At 40.0% G+C, this 19576-nt stretch overlaps 1 protein-coding gene across 3 annotated transcripts in view; it reads left to right on the top strand.

The window, feature by feature from the left end:
• rtkna (rhotekin a) overlaps positions 1–19576 on the top strand; it is a 70953-nt gene that overhangs the window by 16527 nt on the left and 34850 nt on the right. Inside the window, exon 1 of one of the 3 annotated variants that reach the window (XM_032579054.1) lies at positions 7843–8518. The exons of the other annotated variants lie outside the window; for them this stretch is intronic. Within the exon in view, the coding sequence (XP_032434945.1) occupies positions 8423–8518 (96 nt within the window). The 5' untranslated portion in view covers positions 7843–8422. Of the gene's footprint in view, positions 1–7842; positions 8519–19576 lie in introns of those variants that run through there. 3 annotated transcript variants of the gene reach the window in all.

Here is a 19576-nt window from a genome sequence, read left to right as displayed (position 1 = left end):
GAGAGATTTCCTTCTCACGACATATTGGCAATGTGGCATTTTGCCCAGGGCGGCACTATGTCTAGTCCTGTTTCTTAGTGCAGTAAATAGAGAATGGGTTCCAGCCTAACTTATGACAAATGCAGAAACTTCAAAGTGTTAATAGGTCACTAAATTATTCTTCATTTATTACAGACACTTTAAAACTCAGCGTGGTTTGTGATCTTTGAACAAAAAAACTTACATTCCCTTCACCTATGGGTTCTAAAATAAACCTCACTAAATTTAAATGGTTCTGGAATGAGTGCAGTTGTTATAAATCTGACTCAGTGGCCAATGGCCCGCAACGTGGCGGTTATTTCCTGTGGAGGGGTCGATTTGTGGTCTGCACTGTAAAAAAAGTCAGTAAATTTACGGTAAAAAACTGTAAAAAACCAACAGTTTTTGACCGTCGTATCCAAAAACATTGCATTACCGTAGAAATTACATGGAACTACCGTAAGTCGAAACTGCAAAGAAAGTCAGTAAATTTACGGTAAAAAATTGTAAAATGCCAGCAGTTACTGACCAGAATATTCACAGCATTATACTGCCGTAGAAAATACATGGCATTATCATAACTGAATAAACATATATCCTAAATAATTGTGACAGTCACGAATGTAGAAAATACAGAAATATAGTGTAAAAATATAAGTAATTGTAAAGTTCTTAAAAAATTGTAATATTGCCAGCAGTTAATTACCCTAAACTTAACAGTAGCAATCAGCCAAAATTACAAATTTTGCTGATGTTTAGATCTACAATGTAAAAGCGTAAACAAGACTGCAAAATAATTTTTTACAAAGAACAGAATGCTGGTGTGATATTTTGGTTTCTTTTTTAATAATGCCTTTAATACACCAAACTGAAATCTCAGCAGTAGACCAGGCATCGATCTGGCGATCCACCGATTGCAAAGCAAACTCCTACAGCCAACGCCACCATCATTTATGAGAGCATTTGATCATTAACATTAAGAGAACTGTATGTTAGCCCCTCTTGCTTGAATGAAGCTGAAGTTGGTTTCCAATTGCTGCTTCCAATTTGGGAAATGGCTAAAGGGCAATTCCACCTAATTTTTCACTGCAATCAGCATCTTTAATTTACTCTAGCTAAAAAACTACAACACCTAGACTCTTCAAATCTGGACTAGATTATTCTCAACTCATATCAGAATATTTAGAACCAAGTGTGGGATTTGTAAAACCTTTATCTGATTTGTGAAACTTCAATAAAGAACAATTCTAGTGTTATCCAAAATCATACAAGTTGTAAAGTCACCCATCATTGAAGTTTCACAAATCCCACACTTGGTTTTAAATATTGTGCTATTAGTAGAGAATAGTCTAGAGCAGGGGTCCCCAAACTTTTTCCTGCGAGGGCCACATAGCTGTTCCTTTCTCTGCTCGGGGGCCGGTCTTAGTTTTTGGAGAAAGATACCTTAGAAACTTATTGTCGGCGGGGGGGGGGGGGGGGGGCTGTTCTGTCTTTGAAACTGTCGACGGGGGGGGGGGGGGGGGGGGGGGGGTTGCTGACTACGACACATTCGCGGTCGCTTTTAGATAGATTTTTACCCAGAATGGAAATGGAAAAAACCGTGAGTGAAACGGTGACTGGGACTGACTAGTATATATTTGAGGGAAAGTTAGTTTAACATCTGCTCAAGAGCCCCCTGGTGGTTGAAGAGAAATCCACAAACCAGAAAATACAATATATGAAAAAATACACTGAATGCTCTCTGGTATGAGGAGGCGGGCCAGATCCGGCATTGCCAGACCAAATGACGCAGGCCGTAGTTTGGGGACCCCTGGTCTAGAGAGTTTTTCATTTTGTTATTGTGATAAATAGTAGGGTTTACAGTAAATGGAGACTGTTATTTGTCATGTAAACAAATAATTATCTAGTTTGCATTGCTGCTTGATCCTTCAGCATCAGCAGCAAGATTCTTTTAACTCTGTTCCTGTAGTGGTGTCCTGAACTCAACACAGTAAAGTCACTGTGCTAACTAAGGTTGCTAACTAGGGTGCTGAGAGCCCAGTAGGCCTGGTCCTTGTCAAGATGCTGCTACTGTCTTTGAAATCAAATTTCTGCTATTTTTGCACGTTCAGGAGGAGAAGGGCAACACATCACAGGTGAGTCCCTTTCACGGTTTCAACTGAAGTTAGCTAACTTTAACCAACTGACAAAGAAATGTGTAGTTTCTGAGCCATGCTGTTTATGTACATGCACTGCAGCTAGATATTTTTACTATATGGAACATTTAATCTTCACAGATGCAACACTTCCATTAATGTTTCTGTAGGAACGGCTGCATAGATTATATTTCTGGTCTACTTCAGACTACATGTGCTTAAAGTTATTGTTAATGGCAGAAGCAACTTTTTCCAAGTTTGGTTCAATAATTAATTTGAATTACTTTGAGTGTGAAATGTTCATGCATGCAAGTTAAATCTCTGAAGAACATGTTAGCTTTTGTTTCAATATTTTGGTAATACTTAGAAGTATAAAGCTTGGCATCAGAGATATTATTTAATATTTTCCTTTGACCTCTTGACTCTCACACCCAAAATACTTGCACTAAAGTCACTGGGTCCATGACAGTTGAAGGATTTGAAGATAAGAGAATTTAAATATTAATATTTTACAGCTTTTCTCAGTTTGGGTGCATCTCTCAGAACAGAATTGAAATTCTTAAAACTACCTGTTCAATCTTCAAATTACTGTGTCACTTCTGCACATCAAAACAATTAGTTTTGCAAGTTTTGCTTTTGTACATCATGTAGCTGGTTATGTACACTTCTATGCTTTTATAATTGTAATTTGCTTTTATCGTCTTGATCAAAATATGTTAACCCTCCTGTTGTCCTCGGGTCAAAATGACCCGCCACTGTGTTAAACCCCCCCCCCCCCCAAAAAATCCCCTAAATGTAATTTTTTTAACTTGAGATTTTAAGACTTTTCCTAGATTGGCCCAGACAATAGAAAAAGTTCAGTGTTGCTTTTATTCTCATTTCCATGTAAGCTGTACAAAAAAAGGTACAAAGATGGTCTTCAGGTCAAAATGACCCGTGAGGCAAATGGAGTTGAAATCAAGGTCACAGAGTTATTTACAAACCATAAAATGTTACAAAGTTTTAGTTGTGTCTCAGATCAATCAGTAGCAGAAGTGAGCAGAGAGTGGAAGGCCAATTTTCCGAGCCACAATGCCAGTCAAACTCTTTCACACCTACTCAAGACTGATGCGATTTGATGACCGTGAATCAAGACCAGCAAGACGTATGACAGACAAACTTGCAGCCATAAGAGAGGTATGGGACAAGTGGGTGGAGCGGTTGCCCTACCTCTACAATCCAGAGCCTGATGTAACAGTGGATGAGCAACTGGTTCCATTTAGAGGTAATCTGTTTTCATATTTGTAATAAAAGTGATTTTCACTATTGATTTCTTTGACTGTTTTCTGTGACACTGATACTAATCACTGATGCTAATGTCTTTTGTCCAAAGGTTGTTGTCCTTTCCGGCAGTATATGCCCAGCAAGCCAGCAAAATATGGGATCAAGTCATGGGTGGCTTCTGAATCAAGCTATGCTTGGAAAATGCAAGTCTATACTGGGAAGTCAACCAGTGGATGCCCAGAGAAGAACCAGGGGTTGCGAGTTGTGCTTGATGTGACAGAGGGACTGAGGGGTCACAATGTGACATGTGACAATTTCTTCAACTCTTATGAACTCGGACAGCAGCTCCTGAAGAGGAAGATCACCATGGTTGGTACAGTTCAAAAGAACAAGCCTGAGCTCCCACCTGCACTGCTTGGGTCAAAGGAGAGAGAGGTCTTCTCCTCAAAGTTTGCCTTCACACCCACCACCACTCTAGTTTCCTACCTCCCAAAGAAAAACAAGAATGTAGTTCTTCTGAGCACACTGCACAAAGACGGCGACATTAGTGACCGTGAGGACAGGAAGCCAATCATCATCCTGGAATAAAACCGAAACAAAGGAGGTGTGGACAACCTAGATAAGGTGATTGGAGCATATAGCTGCAGAAGAATGACTGCCCGCTGGCCCCTGGTCATCTTCCACAACATCATTGATGTGTCCTCCTACAATGCCTTTGTGATTTGGATAGAGATCAACCCAACCTGGATGTCTCATAAGCACAACAAGAAGAGGGTGTTCCTGGAGCAGCTAGGAAAGGCACTTGTAACTCCACTCATTGAAAGAAGGAAGCATGTCCCCCACACAGAAGCCTCAGCAGCAGTTGTGAAAGCTATTCAGAGTGCAGCAGCTCCTGATCAACCTGAGGATCCATCTACCACAGCCACTTCCTCAGCTAAGCCAAGTAAGAGGAAGAGATGTCAGTTCTGCCCTCAGACTGTAAAACACATACTGTGTGCTGCAGGTGTAAGAAATATATCTGCAAAGGCTGTGCACTTGCATACTGCCCTACATGTGCCAATTAGTTGAATGGGTTATGTTATTTTTCATATTTTTGTATTGTACATCCTCTTGTTCACTGGAGAAAAGTAAAAGAAAATTAGTCACTGTGATGAATAAAAATGCATTCGAAACTCATTTTGCACATTTTTTTTCTTAAGCTATAGAAATTCAAGTGGAGAGGGAAAAGTCAAGTATTCACACATTTTGTGGTGAGTGACAATATACAAGATAGAATTTGGTGTTTAAAATTCAATTAAGCTGCTTATATTGGGGGTTTATTGAAGACGGGTCATTTTGACCCGGAGGATAAAGGGTGTATACAGAAAATGAGGACAACAGGACAACAACGTGTCTGTGTTGAATTCTCAACTTCCAAAATAGCATCAGTTCATTGTGTAAGTCTTAACATGCATAAGTCTTAAAGTTGTCATAATGTGAATCATATATTAATTAATTTATATTCTATTATTTTCTAAATCTGTCCTGAATTGGTAAATTGCTCCCAAGTGAGTCCTGAGTTTCTCTAACAGGTCAGTGTATGAACCATTAGCTCAACCAACGATCAACCAGTTTTCTGAAACAGATTGGAGGTGCATCTTGTGAACCATCAGTTGGCAACATTATGCTCTATATAGTCAGAACACAACACAATGTTACATGTCTGAGAACTGATGAACAAGTATCTGGGCAGAGTGAACAGCCAGAGAGAAGAAGAGGAGTGAGGCTGAGGAGGAAATAGTTGGGAGGAAAGCAGAAGAAGAGTCAGAAGAGGCTGAGGACATCTGCCAGTTTCCATCAGTCCAACATCAGGACATGGCTGAGACCCACAACATGATGCTGATGGAGGTCCTCCCACCCTACTGTTCATTCCTTAACCCCACTGAGGAAAAAAGATTCCTCAGTGGAGTTAAGGAACAAAGTGACTATGGAAATTAAAATGTAATGTAATTTCTACAGCACTGTACAGTTTTCCTTGAGGAGATTGTCCTGTGGCTCCTTTTCTACTTTTTTTGTTCTCTGCATTTCTGTCTTTTTCTTTCTGAATCACCATGGCATGGTCCATGAATAAATTATAGCAAAAGCGTAAATCAGTGTTTCTCAATCCTGGTCTTCAGCGTCACCCTGTCCTGCAGGTTTAGGTATTTCCCTTCTGCCACACACCTGAATTGTATCTCTGGATGATTAACAAGCTTCTGCAGTACTTGATTGTCATCCAATCATTTGAATCAGCTGTTCTGGAGTAGAGGCACATCTAAAACATGCAGAGCAGGGGGGCGTTGAGGACCAGGGTTGAGAAACACTGGCGTAAATGATCCTTTTGTAGTCTCTTCTCATGACTAATCGATTTGACTGTCTTATCTGTACATAGAGAGACTATAACTTATTATTTTGAGTCACTGATATGTTAACAGACAGGATTTTAAGAGCTGAACTAAGGATTTTGAAAGCAAACAAATGCTATTTTTCCTGTTTCTACAAATTGTTTTGAGAAATGCGCTTACTGTTTTGTAAATGCCAACAATGACTCGAGAAATGCACCAAAAGTGACTGAGAAAAACTAACCTAGCATAAATTGTCTCAGCTGTATCAATTTGTTTGCCTGTATGAAAAGTGTTCACATTTACAGCTTTGTTTCTGCTAGCTTGCAGGAAATGTAACTTACATAAATGGTTGAAGACAACCTATTGGCCTTCATGAGACTCAGATAAATGGTGAGTATCTATTTCATAAATTGCCTAAAACAGTTATATTTGTTTTTAGTTTGTGTATTTTGTCTGGTTGCAGACCAGAGGATCACACCTGTTGACAACAAACAAAGGTTTAACTACTGAATTTTCAGTCAGAAATGATCACACCACCTGGTTGAAGTACCTGTGTCCATATGCAAGTCAACAAAGGTGAAACAAACATTTAAGCGAATAAGATGTTCATGTAGTGCATCTTTCTAACTTTTTCTTTTTGTTTTCCAGCAGAGAGGAAACACCCGATTGACAACATGCGAGTCTCAATTTCAACCTGTGACTGGGAAGACTACAACCATCCTGAGCAACGTCTGATCTCAGCGACTTGTGACTCTCAACCCAGAACAAGAATCCTTTTATCACCATTTTGTCTTCTACAATATGTTATCTCTTATGTGGACACATACTGTTTGTTTTGTTTTTGTTTTCCAGATCTCAGTAATACCGTGAGGAAACTGGACATAAAATAGAATCAGTTCTTTTTTTAACTTGACTTTTTAAATAGAAATTGTTTCTTTAAGTGGATTACTCGTAATCTGTATTTTTGTTTAATTAGAAATTATTTTCTTTATAACTTTCTGTATAGAAATGCTTGACAAGTTACACTTCCTTGGTTGTTGTACTATAATTTGTATGGTAAAATTCTGGTAGGAACAGAGACCAGTAATTTACCATAAGTTTTTTTTGGGGGGGAGGGTTTACAATAAAATGTCAATATATCATACAGTCTGGATGTGTTTTTCACTCATGTAGATATTATGCCTCAGTCAGCATGACCGTATTTACTACGGCAAAACCACATTTTATTTTTTTTAAAATATTTTAGGAAGTACGGTATTTTACCGTATTTTAAAAATACGGTAGAATCCTGCATTTACAACATACGGTAAAAAACTGGCAGCTGTGGTTGCCAGAATTTTACCGTATATTAAAAATACGGTAAAATCCTGCATTTACAACATACGGTGAAAAACTGGCAGCTGTGGTTGCCAGAATTTTACCGTATTTCAAAAATACGGTGAAATCCTGCATTTAGCAAATACGGTAAAAAACTGGCAGCTGTGGTTGCCAGAATTTTACCGTATTTTAGAAATACGGTAAAAAACTGGCAGCTTTGGTTGCCAGAATTTTACCGTATTTTAGAAATACGGTAAAAAAATGGCAGTTTTGGTTGCCAGACTTTTACCGTATAAAGACGGTAAACTTCTGGCAACTCAGCTGCCAGTTTTTTACCGTAAAATGAGGCCGTTTTTTTTTACAGTGTGCGTATTTTGTCCACGGGACACACACTTCTCACACACAACAGCTGGAGAACAAACGACGGATGTTGTATTTCTGTGCTCCTGATATGCTTTTTCTTGTGCCCAAGAAAATCACTTTTTTTTTCCCAGGATCTTTTTTCCGGATTTAATTTTTTTTATATATATATATATATACAATTTTGTCTCAAAGAAGGAAGAAAAAACTTGTTTCTGTATTAAATATCAAGACTTGTTTTTAATTGGGGTCCGTGTTACTTTATAGTTCATGGCGCCTTATCCGATGATACGGAGCCCCAGCTGTCATGGTTCAAATTCCCTCCATTAGGGCGTAATAAAGAACAAAGCTCTCCACCCGCTAGCGGCTGCGTTCTGCTCTGGCATTTGCGGTGTTTATTGGTTTGAAGGAGAGCAATATATCTCTCTCCTCCCCTTCTCTCTGTTTTCTTTCTTTTTAAAGTTCGCTCCTGCTGCCCGAAGCGCGTCTTAGGGGTTAATTTAACGCCGAGCAGCCGGAGGAGCGTCAAGGCGCGTACGCGCTCACCGATACAGTGGAGTAGTTGTGCCGATTGCTCCCGCAGAGGCGATGCCCTTTTGTGGAGAGGTTTCTAGTCACAGAGGACACACCACGTTCACAGTGGGGGCACAAAGAAGAAGAGCTCTGTTTTAAAAGAAGAAAAAAAGGCTCCATTCTTCCCCCGCTGTTTACTGTGGGTGTTTACAAGGATTTTTGTTGTGCGCATGAAAAGTGGGAGAGGAGAGGAGACCCCAGCTTGCTCTCTTCCCGGAGTTACCAGTCTCGCGTTGGATGGAGAGTGGAACTCTTGCACGAGTTTTGCTCATGGAAGTAAAGATGAAGTTCCCTACAGCAGTTCCAGCAGGATAGTGGACTGAAGTCCTGTAACTCACCTTCAAAAAGAAGCATTTTTTTTTTTTCTTTTATTTGCTTCCTCCTGCACAAAGGATGCCAACTGATAAATACGCAGACATGGAGGAAAAACTTTGGATACTGGAGGACCTCAATATGATGTACATCCGTCAGATTGCTCTCAGCTTGCAGGTAAATTCTCACTTTTGACCAGTTTTATTAGAGAGAAGAGATGGATGGGCTTGCATTGTCACATTGTAGCTTTCTGAGGTTTTCCAGTGAATCTCTTTGTCAACTGACAGAACATGCTGTGGTTTGGACTGGTACATACAGAAGAGCTTCTTAAAGAATGTGTAGGGATGGGTGCGTGTGTGTGTATGACAAACCAGTCACACTGACGCTGGTGTGGTCTCTTCCTTCACAGATGGTAGATAGAAAACAACCCCACATGTCATCCATCTCTCTCTTTTAGTGTGTCCCCTTTCAGCTGGGACTCACACACTGTCCACAGCTGCACGCATGGCCTCCATGACTCCCAGTGTGGGCGTGAGTGAGCGTGTGTGTTAGAGAGAAGGGGAAAATGGGGGAGAAAATGTTTTAACATGTAAGCATTTATTCCCCCCCCCCCCCCCCCCCCCCCCCCCCCCCCCATTGTTTTGCTAATCCACACAGTCTGTGTTTCAATGGTCTCAGAGGAAATAGCTAAGGAATTTTCAGTTTTTTAATTTTTTTTCTCCAGATTTTAAAGAGAAGTTAGACATATAGTCACTGGCACTGTTGAGGAAATTTAAATTAGAAGCTCTGCTTTTTGGCATTTTATCTGGACTCATAAAAGTTTAACAATGTAATTTTTAAAACTGGTGCAGAGATGTAATGTGTGCTCGCTTTCTGGTCCTCGTCAGCATCTTTGTCTAATCTGCTGGGTCTTTAACTCAGGCAATGAGTTTGTGCTGTTGAGGCAGAAGTGGGCTAGATGGAACCAAAACATTGGGTCAAAATTTATGACCCAGTTTGTTTTGTAAGAAAAAAGAATATAGGAAACCTCATCATTATTTACAGGCTGCCGTTTTACACACTCATGAATTCAAGGAGCCTCTCCTGCAGTATGAAATGACCAGATGCAGAGCTACCTGATATATTGAATCACAGTTATCTTTGCAGTGTCTACGAGCAATATTGGAATCACTAAAAGCTCAGTTTGCATGTTCCCCTCCTGCATGCACAGGATTAGTCTGATAAGTTCCTGCACTCTAAAAACATGCTAGACACTTTAACATCTTTTGGAGATGAACAACTTGGACCAGTGAGTTGGATAAAATCCTCAGCCTCAACCCAGGCCTTGGGACAAGGTCAGAAATATAACCCAGATTGGCATTTTTTTTAACTCTACAATTTAGAGATTGAAAATTGAACCCTTAATCTGTGACTGCGAAGTAACTTGATCATTATCAGGTTGCATGAATCACATCAACTTTCTTAACTTGTGCAGCATCTTTAAAATCTTGAGCTTCAAAGCTACTTTCACATGAGAGTGCAGTAAAAAAAAAAGTGACGTTTGTGGAGTTTTTTTATAGTTTGGTGGCCTGTAATGCGCTGCCACAAACCAGCTATCATGGGTTCCTTTTTTTTCCAAGAATGATCTGATCAAGCTGTAATCACGTTAACTGTTCTTTGATGATAAACTTATTTGCTGCCCAGACATAGGCTGTAAAAATGCTGCCTTGTCTGATAATTGAATCTAGGGCATTACGGTGGAACGTAGGAATGTCTTTCTGGAGATCTTACATTTCACTCTCTCAGTTTTAGCTTAATTTTACTAAGTCAGTTAAATGTATTATAACAAGATAGAAAATCTTTATTTAGTCATGTGAGAAAACTCCTGTGTTACGTTTTCCCCTTCAGAAGGAGCTCAAAGGAAGTCAAAGTATCTGCTCTGAGAAGAAAACAAAACTTTGTTGGGTAATTTTGATGGAACATGGCCTCTTCTTTGCTCAGAAACGCATTTCATTTGGTCACCCACTCTGTTGTTCTCCCCTCCATGCTGCAGTTCTCCTCATTATGGGTGGGTTTATTAAACAGTGAGATTCTTTGTATGTGGCAGAGCTGCGCAGCCCATAGTCTAATTGTAATTTCAGCAAGCTGTGGGGGATTTAAGAAAAAAAGAAAGAATGGGTATTTAAAATTTGCAGTTATTGACTGTGAACTCTCTCTGCTGCTCTCATTTCCACACCACAGCATAGTAGTTTTCTGCAAAACCACTCCCACCCAAGGCACAAGCTTACACATGTAGGTTTATGACTTATACAGACATTAATAATCACACATTATGTCACTCCATTTTTCAGGTGTGCACAAATGCTGTGTAAGTGCTGGAATATGTCCTTTTGTAATTTTGCACTCAGTGGGAAGTTACATTTCTGCTCTTCAGGTTTTAACAGGTCTGTTGGAATAATAGCATTGACTGCATTCTTTGCTCCACTCTTTTCTTCCTTCTGCCTCCCCTGTGAGGCACACTGGGCAGCAATGTCACTTTTTTAATTGTGCATAAATTGCCAAAAACACAAAAACAAGAATTTTTGCCACAGGACACATGATTTGCCTCAGAAGGGTGGCGGGGATATGGTTGATGGGAAACAGGAAATGGCCGTGTGTAATTATGTCCACCACCACTGGGAGAGACAACTAAATGTCACTGAAACTGCCAAATAAAAGAAACACATGCAACACTTCCTGTTATCAAAAATGCAGATATACAGTGTCTCGCAGAAGTATTTCTAAACACTGAACTTTCTAAGATTTTGTCAAACCACAGCCATGAACTCTCTTGTGATTTTGGGGGGATTTTATGTGATAGACCGACAGCAAGTAATGTATAAGGAAGGGAAATGGAAAGGAAATATGACTTTAAATTATGATTTACATACATAACTCTGAAAATGTTTTGCAAATTTGTTTAAAGCCCTCTCTGAATAAATACTTTGCAGGATCACCTTTCACTGCCGTTATGATTTGATTATGTCTCTATCACCTAGAGCCTGAAACTTTGACCCACTCTTTGTAAAATGGGTAATTTTTCCCTCTATTGGTTAGAAAGTATCTTTGAACGTCGGTCTTCTATAGAAGATCGACGTTCAAAGATACTTTCTATACTCTTGCCACAGTTTTGCAAAAGTCTTGACTTTCACTGGAACAATTTGACACATGATTCTTTGATCTTAACTGTCCCATTATTAAATTATATTCAGGGTCTTTATTATGCATAATGGTGGACCTCTCACCCAGTGTTATGCAGTTTCTACAGGTTTTCCTCCTGGATTGTCGCCTGGCCTTTGACTTCTTGTGCAATTCTGCTTAATTAAAATCTCGTTTCACATCACATTCTGGGCTTTCTCCCATTGAAGTGGATTCTCCAATAGATTTTCTTCTGGGCCCATCAGCAAACCAAAGGATAAGTTGTGATCAATGCCATCAATTTAGAATTGTGTTCTGCCTGTAGTTTTAGCGATGGCAGCAGTGGGAGTGAACAAAGCCGTTCACATCATGGCCAAACTTTAGCGATGTGGAAACATTTAAAACATGAAGAGAGTCCATGCCTGCAGGAAGCAATCGTTTCTCAATAGCCGAGAGTCCAGACCCTCTGGACGAAGCAAATAACGTAGGACAAGAGACTGCTTTAGTTTTCCTGGATTGGTTTGACTTAACCATTTGTTAGAAGAATTATTATCTAGGTCAGGGGTCTCAAACTCCAGTCCTCGAGGGCCGCTGTCCTACAGTTCTTAAATGTGCCACAGGTACAAAACACTGGAATGAAATGGTTTAATTGCCTCCTCCTTGTGTAGATCAGTTCTCCAGAGCCTTACTAATGACCTAATTATTCTATTCAGGTGTGAAGCAGCAGAGGCACATCTAAAAGTTGCAGGACTGCGGCCCTCGAGGACTGGAGTTTGAGACCCCTGATCTAGGTTCATTTACTTATGAGTTTATTTTAAAGGTTATGTTTTCATATTATTATTCTGTTTGATGTTTACTTATGCGTGCGCTAAAAATAAATTAGACCCAACACCATTTCTCTCTCCCTCCTGAAAAAAAAGTATCCCCACAGCATGATGCTGCCATAACCATGTTTCACCAAGCAACAAATGTTTTCTGACTGATGTGCTACTTTGTATGCAGAGAGAGTAAAATTTTGGCTCCTTCTTCCACATGTTTGTTATGTCCTCTTAACAGCTTGTGGCTAACTCCAAACGGGACTTCCTATTGCTTTTCCATTAACAATGGTTGGTTTCTTGCCACTTGTTACTAAAGGTTTGGCTGTGGATCTCATGACTAATAGTCGTCCTGTTGTCGACAGCTTCCCACCTGATCTGTTTATGTCTGGAGCTCCTCCAGAGATTTCATTTCAGATAATAGATTGAACAGCGCTCTGTGAGATGTCCACAGCCTGTGCATGACCTCACGCTACTTGAGACTTTCCTGATGTTTTCCCTGATATATTTACTGAGGCTGATTGTAACATAACAAAATTTTAAAACGTTCAAAGATTAGAAAAATATTTGCAATTTGTTTCCTATCTAAGCTTTTTCCTCCAGCTATTCGAATACTACGAGTTTCTTAAAGCATGTTTTTTCTTACATGCAAAACATGTAAGCCTTTTCGTTTTTATGATTTTTGCCTTCTTTGTTCAGCTAAATGTCAAGAGTTTCTGAGCGTTGTTTGTGACCCAACTTGTAAATTCAGGATTTGTGCTGGGAGAGCCATTCTTTGTTAATCAGTCTTTGTCTGTGACAGTACAATTCTTTCTCTGTGTGTAAGTGTGAATGTTATCTGGCTGATCACGCCAGTAATCACAGCTTTTTGGAAGCACAAAAGCTGGAGAGTGAGGAGGAAAAACATTTAGTTGCAAATCCTTTTCAGATTACCAAAAGATAGAGTAGGAACTTAACCGCTTTTGCAATTTTTGGTGTTTTAAACAAAACAAAACAAGAAAAAACAGCTGAGAAAAATTCTCCTCCTTGTCAGGATTCATTCAGCTACCTTCTCGTGGTCCTTTAGTCTGTCTCAGAGATATGGATAATGCAGACCTTTGGTATTCCTGAACATCTTCTGTCCTTAAACAAACACAGACATGCTGACCCTGACTTGCTGTATTAGCAGTAGCTCGTCTCTAACGTCGGCTGACTGGGAACTCACATGGGAGTGGGTCGGAGGGGGTCAGATGTCAGGTTCTTGCTGGCTCACCCAAGACATGTGCTCGACCTCTCACACGCTCCAAAGACCTAAACTTAGTTCTGATGGCAACTTGGATGCTTTTTCAGCCTGAAATATCCTGTGACTGATATATATATATACAGTGGCTCCTCATTCGGTCTCAGAGCTGTGGTTCAAGATGCCACAAACATTTCCTTGAAAAAAAAAAAAAATCAAGATGGATGGATGCATTGTCTGCTTGAAACTGTGCTGATGTAACCAGCTTGGAATGAACTTAGTGTGTGATTCAGTTTATCCCTTCTACATATGATGTCATGTCCATGAACGCATACTGGGATTGTTTCACCATTTTGCTTGTGACTGTGAAACATTCCCTGAGTTCATATGGACGTGGATGGGAAAAGATATTCCTCAGGTTTTAGATTCCATAGTTTTACTTTTCCTTCCTTGAAAATACATGGTTCTGCTGAAAAATTAAATATAATCCAAATCTGCAGTGGAACAGTAAAAATGTTTTTTTTATGTCTACACAGTAGCAGTGTTGATAACAAAACTGAACTTTTGGCCTTATTTGCAAGACACTTTTTGTACTGTAAAACTAACACTTCACCCTAAACCCACCGTCATCACGGTGAAACATAGTGTTGGCACTGGCATGCTGAGGGGATGCTTTTAATCAGCAAATACAAAGAAACTAAATAGGGTTGATGGGAAGACGGATGAAGCTAGGGCATGAAAAAAATAATGAAATCCCAGACGTGTTTGATCTTTGTGTCTCTAGGGTGTAACCGGCACAAACACAGATCAACTGATTTGCTTTTGTTTTCACTTGTCTCAACATTTGTGGAAAAAAGCATACTGCCTCATTTCCTTTCCCAACACCTCGTCTTTCACCACATTCAGCCTCAGCCTTTATTCGCTGCACACCTTTCCTTTCGACATTTTGATTAGGATTACTGAATCAGTTCACGGAGCAGTGAGCAGGTAAAAAGAAAAAAAAACACACCGTGTTTCAGAGTGTGTATGCACATGTGCTGTGTGTTTGTATTGGTTCAGCTGGCAGGTTGTTTAGGTAGCTCCATATTAAGCTCCACCAGACATAAGTGGAAGGAGTGTTAAATTCAGCAGGACACAAGTCATGTCAGAACCAGAGCACATTCCTACATGACAGACTGCTTCTGCTTTAGCTTAGCTAAGCTTGTGATTGTATGCTTTGTAGTAAGAAAGCGTTTGCAAACAGTAACAGGCCAGCAATATGCTATATACTTTTGAAAACAAACTCCTCTTATTACTCAGGATTTCAGCGTTTTAAATGTGTTTATTCGTGTGGCAGGGTTTTTCAGTGAGCTCAGTCTGTTTGCTGTGTGTGTGTTTTCGATTAAGTATGCTTTTAGATTTTCACTCCTGGGTTGCTACAGTTGTTTGCAGTTCTCTCAGCGGTGTATGCCAAAAGTAACCAAGAAAGGGGTCTTTGTGTCACATCACACACACCTACTGCTCAACACCAAGCCTTGCTCTCCTGCTTGGAACAACACATCTGCTTTCCAAACCGCAGCTATTCCAGCCAGCTTCCCTTCAACCATCTAAAGTCCGAATCAGGTGGCACCCCACCTTGTATCCGCACCCCATACCTCCCATGGATATTACCGCAAAACTGTATCGCCTCTCAGTAGTTCATCCTGGCCGTAGCCCATGAGGCGGTTGGGAGGAGCGGCGCCGTTCTAAATAGGACCTCTGTGTGAGGAGAAACCTGGTTGGGTTCTGTGCTGATCCGGTTTCCTTTGAAAAACAGCAGGCACGGGCCGGGAGATGGAGCAGGAGAAAACACTGAGCTGAAGGTGATGTTGTTGTTGGAACCTACTATAGACCTGCCTCCCCACACCTTTGCTGACTGGTTTATGTTGTTGCTCACCCCTTCTCTGCCTGAGGCTGCCTGATAGCTTTTCCTTGCTTATCTCTTTAGCTGCATTCAGGCCCTTATTTCCACTGCTTTCATCATTTAAAGTAGGCATGCACCAACCAGGATTTTGTCACCAATCTCTGATTTTTGTAAAGCTTTGACCAAGTAACACTTAATTTAGGCAATTCTGGTTTATCCCTAAGCATAATGTAGGAAAATATAAGAACAGCAACCAAAATATTGTTTTGTGTCTTTGGAATGGAAGGCCAAGCAGTAAAACAGGACATTTTCTAAAACAAAAACCTAAAGTTTTTGATATTTTAGCTGTGTTTAATATCTTATGCTACCATGGTTATTAGCATACTTAGCATGGCTTGTGTTACAGAAACATCAGTTTTTATGTGTATTCCCTTAAGAATGTAAAGTCTTAATAATGTTTCCAAAAAAATGCAAACTTTTCTAAATCCAGGCAGCTTCATGAAAGGCTCAGAGAAACTTAGCTGCATTCAAACTTCTAACATCCACAGTACGACACTGACTGTCTTTAAAGTTATTACAAGCTTTTGAAAGACATCACTAAATAATTTGCCTAATTGGCCGTGCCATGGGGTGATGAAGAGAAGAACTGCATTATGGAAGAGACTGCAGTTAAATATGTTTAGAAATACTAATAAACTTTCTTCTGTTGATTTTTTTTTGTTTGTTTTCTTGTTCCAATAAAATCCCTCTGTGTTTATCTGGGTTTGGGATCAGCAAAGGCAGGCAGAAGCTCAAAGAAGACACTCTTTTTGTTGTTGTTTTAGCATTATTATTTTTTTTTTTACCATTTTGCTCTTTTTAGGATTTTATTGTAGTCATCTTGTTTGATTACAACTTTTCAGTCATTTTAAAAACCTGAAAATAATTAACTCCGAGTCCTCTTCATTGAGCCCTGCATAGTTTTTGAATTTTTGTTTTGCTATCATGAACATGCATTAAGACCGTTTGTATTTAGTATTTCTAAGTAAAACCTGGAGCCTGAGTTATTGTGTTCATAACCTTGAAAGTTACAGTTTTGTAGTGGCGGCGATGTTTGCTGCTGGCTGCTTATCAGGAGCTCCTGGGAATGTGCTTAGGCTTGTACCTTGTTACTTTTGTGTTTATACAGCCTGTTCATGAGCTTGTGTGATGTATTTGTTTTCTTTCCTGCCAGTGAGATAAAGTATGCGCAAAGAACATTATGTGGGCAAGAGTGTGGGTCCGTCAGTTCACTCACTGACTTGCGTGTCTTTGAGGATCATGTGCGTGGGTTTAAATGAATCTATTTGTGCATGCTTGGCTCTTTTTCTTTTAGCTTTTATGTTCTTTATGTCCATCTAATGTCTCTCTACAGGGTGAGTGTCCTGGAGCACAATATCGGAAACAAGTGTAGAGCAAGAGCTTCCTAACTAACAATTATTTCCATTAAAACAATTCATTCTCGCCTGCATGTTCTCCTGCAGTTTAGAGCAATAGTGTTTCTTGTAGAGCTGTTTCCTGCAGCCCAACTTCTGTTTTTTCAGCAACAAGCCAGATTGTAAAATTAAGTCACCATTAATCTGAACTGGAGTCAAAGTTATGCAACCAGTGGGTGTGTTGATGTGTTTGTTGATTGGAAAAGCTGAAATCAGTATGCATAGAGTTCATGCCCAATCATTTCAGCAAGTTTAATGATTTCTTGAGGACCAAATTAAACTTATATTCTCTCTCTTTAATGATGTCTCCATGTTTAATTAAACCCGTCTGAGATTTACCAAACAAAATGTATGTAACGACAGGGCAAGAGAGGTTGTGGGATTGCTTTGTAAATCGATGGTTGTGAATGTTTTACCTTAAAAAGGAGAGAAGTATTAAAGAATCCCAAATGGGATCTATTGCTGGGGAAATCCCAGGCCTGGAGGTGGGGGTGGCGGCAGCAGGAGTCGGGGCTTAATGTGGTAAATCTGAGGCTTGAAACAGCTGAAAGAGACCTCTAGTTGTGGTGCAAGGTGTTGATAGGCTTGGAGGGACTGAGCATTCCCCTAAACACCCAACTCCACCCAGCCCTAAAAAACAACACTCTGTCTCACCATGATGAGATCAGTCGTACTCTCTAGTTAGATGATATCATGTTTGGTACTTGGGGTTAAAGGCTTGGGGCCACGTTAGGAGGGGCCGGGTGTTTGTAGGAGGAGCGACACTCTTTGAAGGCTTGGTGAATTTGACACTGAATGATGTGTTGCTGCCAAAAACTGGCCTTTTCTCCTACTGTGACTCTGACTTTGGCCTCTTTCGCCCAGCAGTTTTGTCATACAAAGATGAGTCTCTTTTTGAAATGAGGTTTAATATGGAAGCTTACAGTATATCTTACTGTACTGCAGTAGATAACTCTCTTGATGTTTCCATTAATTATAAATGTAGATCGGACTAAAGCCAGCAGTTGGTTCAAGAGAGGCCAAGAAGAAAATAGCTTCCATCTTTACCATTTTTTTCAAATTTCAAAAATGTTTTACCAGCTGCAAACACAGTTTTATTAACCTTTAAAATTCACTATCTGGTTATTTTCACAACAACTAATGAATATTTACACAGAAAACAGAAGTCCATCAATGATGTTCTTATTTTAAATGCATATCAACACCAGAACAGATAATGGGTGGCACGGACTGGAGTTCTCATTTTAAGCAGTAGATGTCACTACAATCTGTCTCTTTTCAATCTGTTTTAGCAGAAGAAGAATTGATAAAAAAGTATATTATTGATACAGCTATAAACAACATAGATAGAAAGTGCTATTTTTCCAAAAGAGGAGGCATCAAATATGCCTCCTCTTGTGGTTATAATATACTATGCATAAGCTTTCAGAAACCAGCCAAAGTTCAGACACTACGTTGTGGCTCTTCCTGATTTGCAAACATCACTTATGGTGGGTGAATTACAATTACAATTACAAAACAGGGATGTGCACGGCCAGCTTGAAATGCCAGAACATGTCTCCCCTCCTGATTGTTTTTTGGTGCAAGGCGTCTTCTTTGCTACGCTGTGACTGCCTTGCTTAGGTTAACTTCAATATCTCTCGCCTTCCGGGTCCTTTCAGAAATCACACAGAAATGACTTGAAGCATTTTTTTAAAAGTGGGTTGGGTCTGTAGGTTCATTGCCCTCATATTAAGGAAACTGCTGTAGAAAATCCAGCTTCCTCTTGTTTTCAGACATGACAGGTACCTATGTCTGTTCAAGTGGTCTAATCCGGTGATCCCTAAGAGATGAAAAGGTTAATCCACCTTATCTTAACTCTGTCTGACTGGGAAACAGGTCAAGGTCTCCTAGTGTTTTGTGCTACTCAAGGCGTCTCAATATGAGTGGTTGACGACCAGACCAAAGCCCCTATTAACCCCACTGTTACACCTAGCTCCTATGTGTCATTGCTCAGTATGTGAGCGGTCAAAAACTGGCTGCTGGTTGTTATGTAACTACACGAGCCGTTTATTTTTAAACACCATTTTAGGCGTACATGATAACTCACACATTCAGGTCATTCGGGTCTTTGCAGTTGGTATCTACAGCTGTCACTGTGAGCTGCATGAAGACTGTTAGTCAGTATTTATATTTATCTCTGGACATGATCCCTGCTGATGTAAAACAGTTGAAGTACTGATGAACTACACAGTTTTCCTCTTGAGGCTCTGTGCTCCATGGTAGGATTAAAGAGGTGATAAATCTGTAATCTAGTGGGGTTTTTGCTGCCTAAAACATAACTGCACAGTGAGGAAACTACTTTTAGACATTCTTGAGTCTTAAAACCCTAGAAAGGTTCACTTCTACAATATGTCAATAAAAATAGTTTTCCTACTGCTCTGATGTCTGCTTGGGGTCTGGCTTCAATCCACTCTCAGCATACTTGTGGTTAGGCAACAGTCATGCCTGCGAACAGCTGTGAAGAAACTCATGCTTTCTGACACCGGGAGGAAAACTGATCTTGTCATCCTTTTGCCCTCCGTGTGTTAAACAAAACCACAACAGACACCTAACAATAAAGATAGAGTTTCTCAGAAAAGAAGGCAGAAGTTAGCTGTGAGAGTGAGGGAGACGAGTGAAGAATCCTGAAGAGGCTGCCATGCCATCGTATGACCAACAGAGGGCTGA

Source organism: Xiphophorus hellerii, chromosome 12 (assembly GCF_003331165.1).
Source record: "Xiphophorus hellerii strain 12219 chromosome 12, Xiphophorus_hellerii-4.1, whole genome shotgun sequence".
In the NCBI taxonomy this organism is placed as follows: Eukaryota; Metazoa; Chordata; class Actinopteri; order Cyprinodontiformes; family Poeciliidae; genus Xiphophorus; species Xiphophorus hellerii.
Note: the sequence above shows the minus strand (reverse complement) of the source record. Positions and strands in the feature narration are given on the sequence as shown.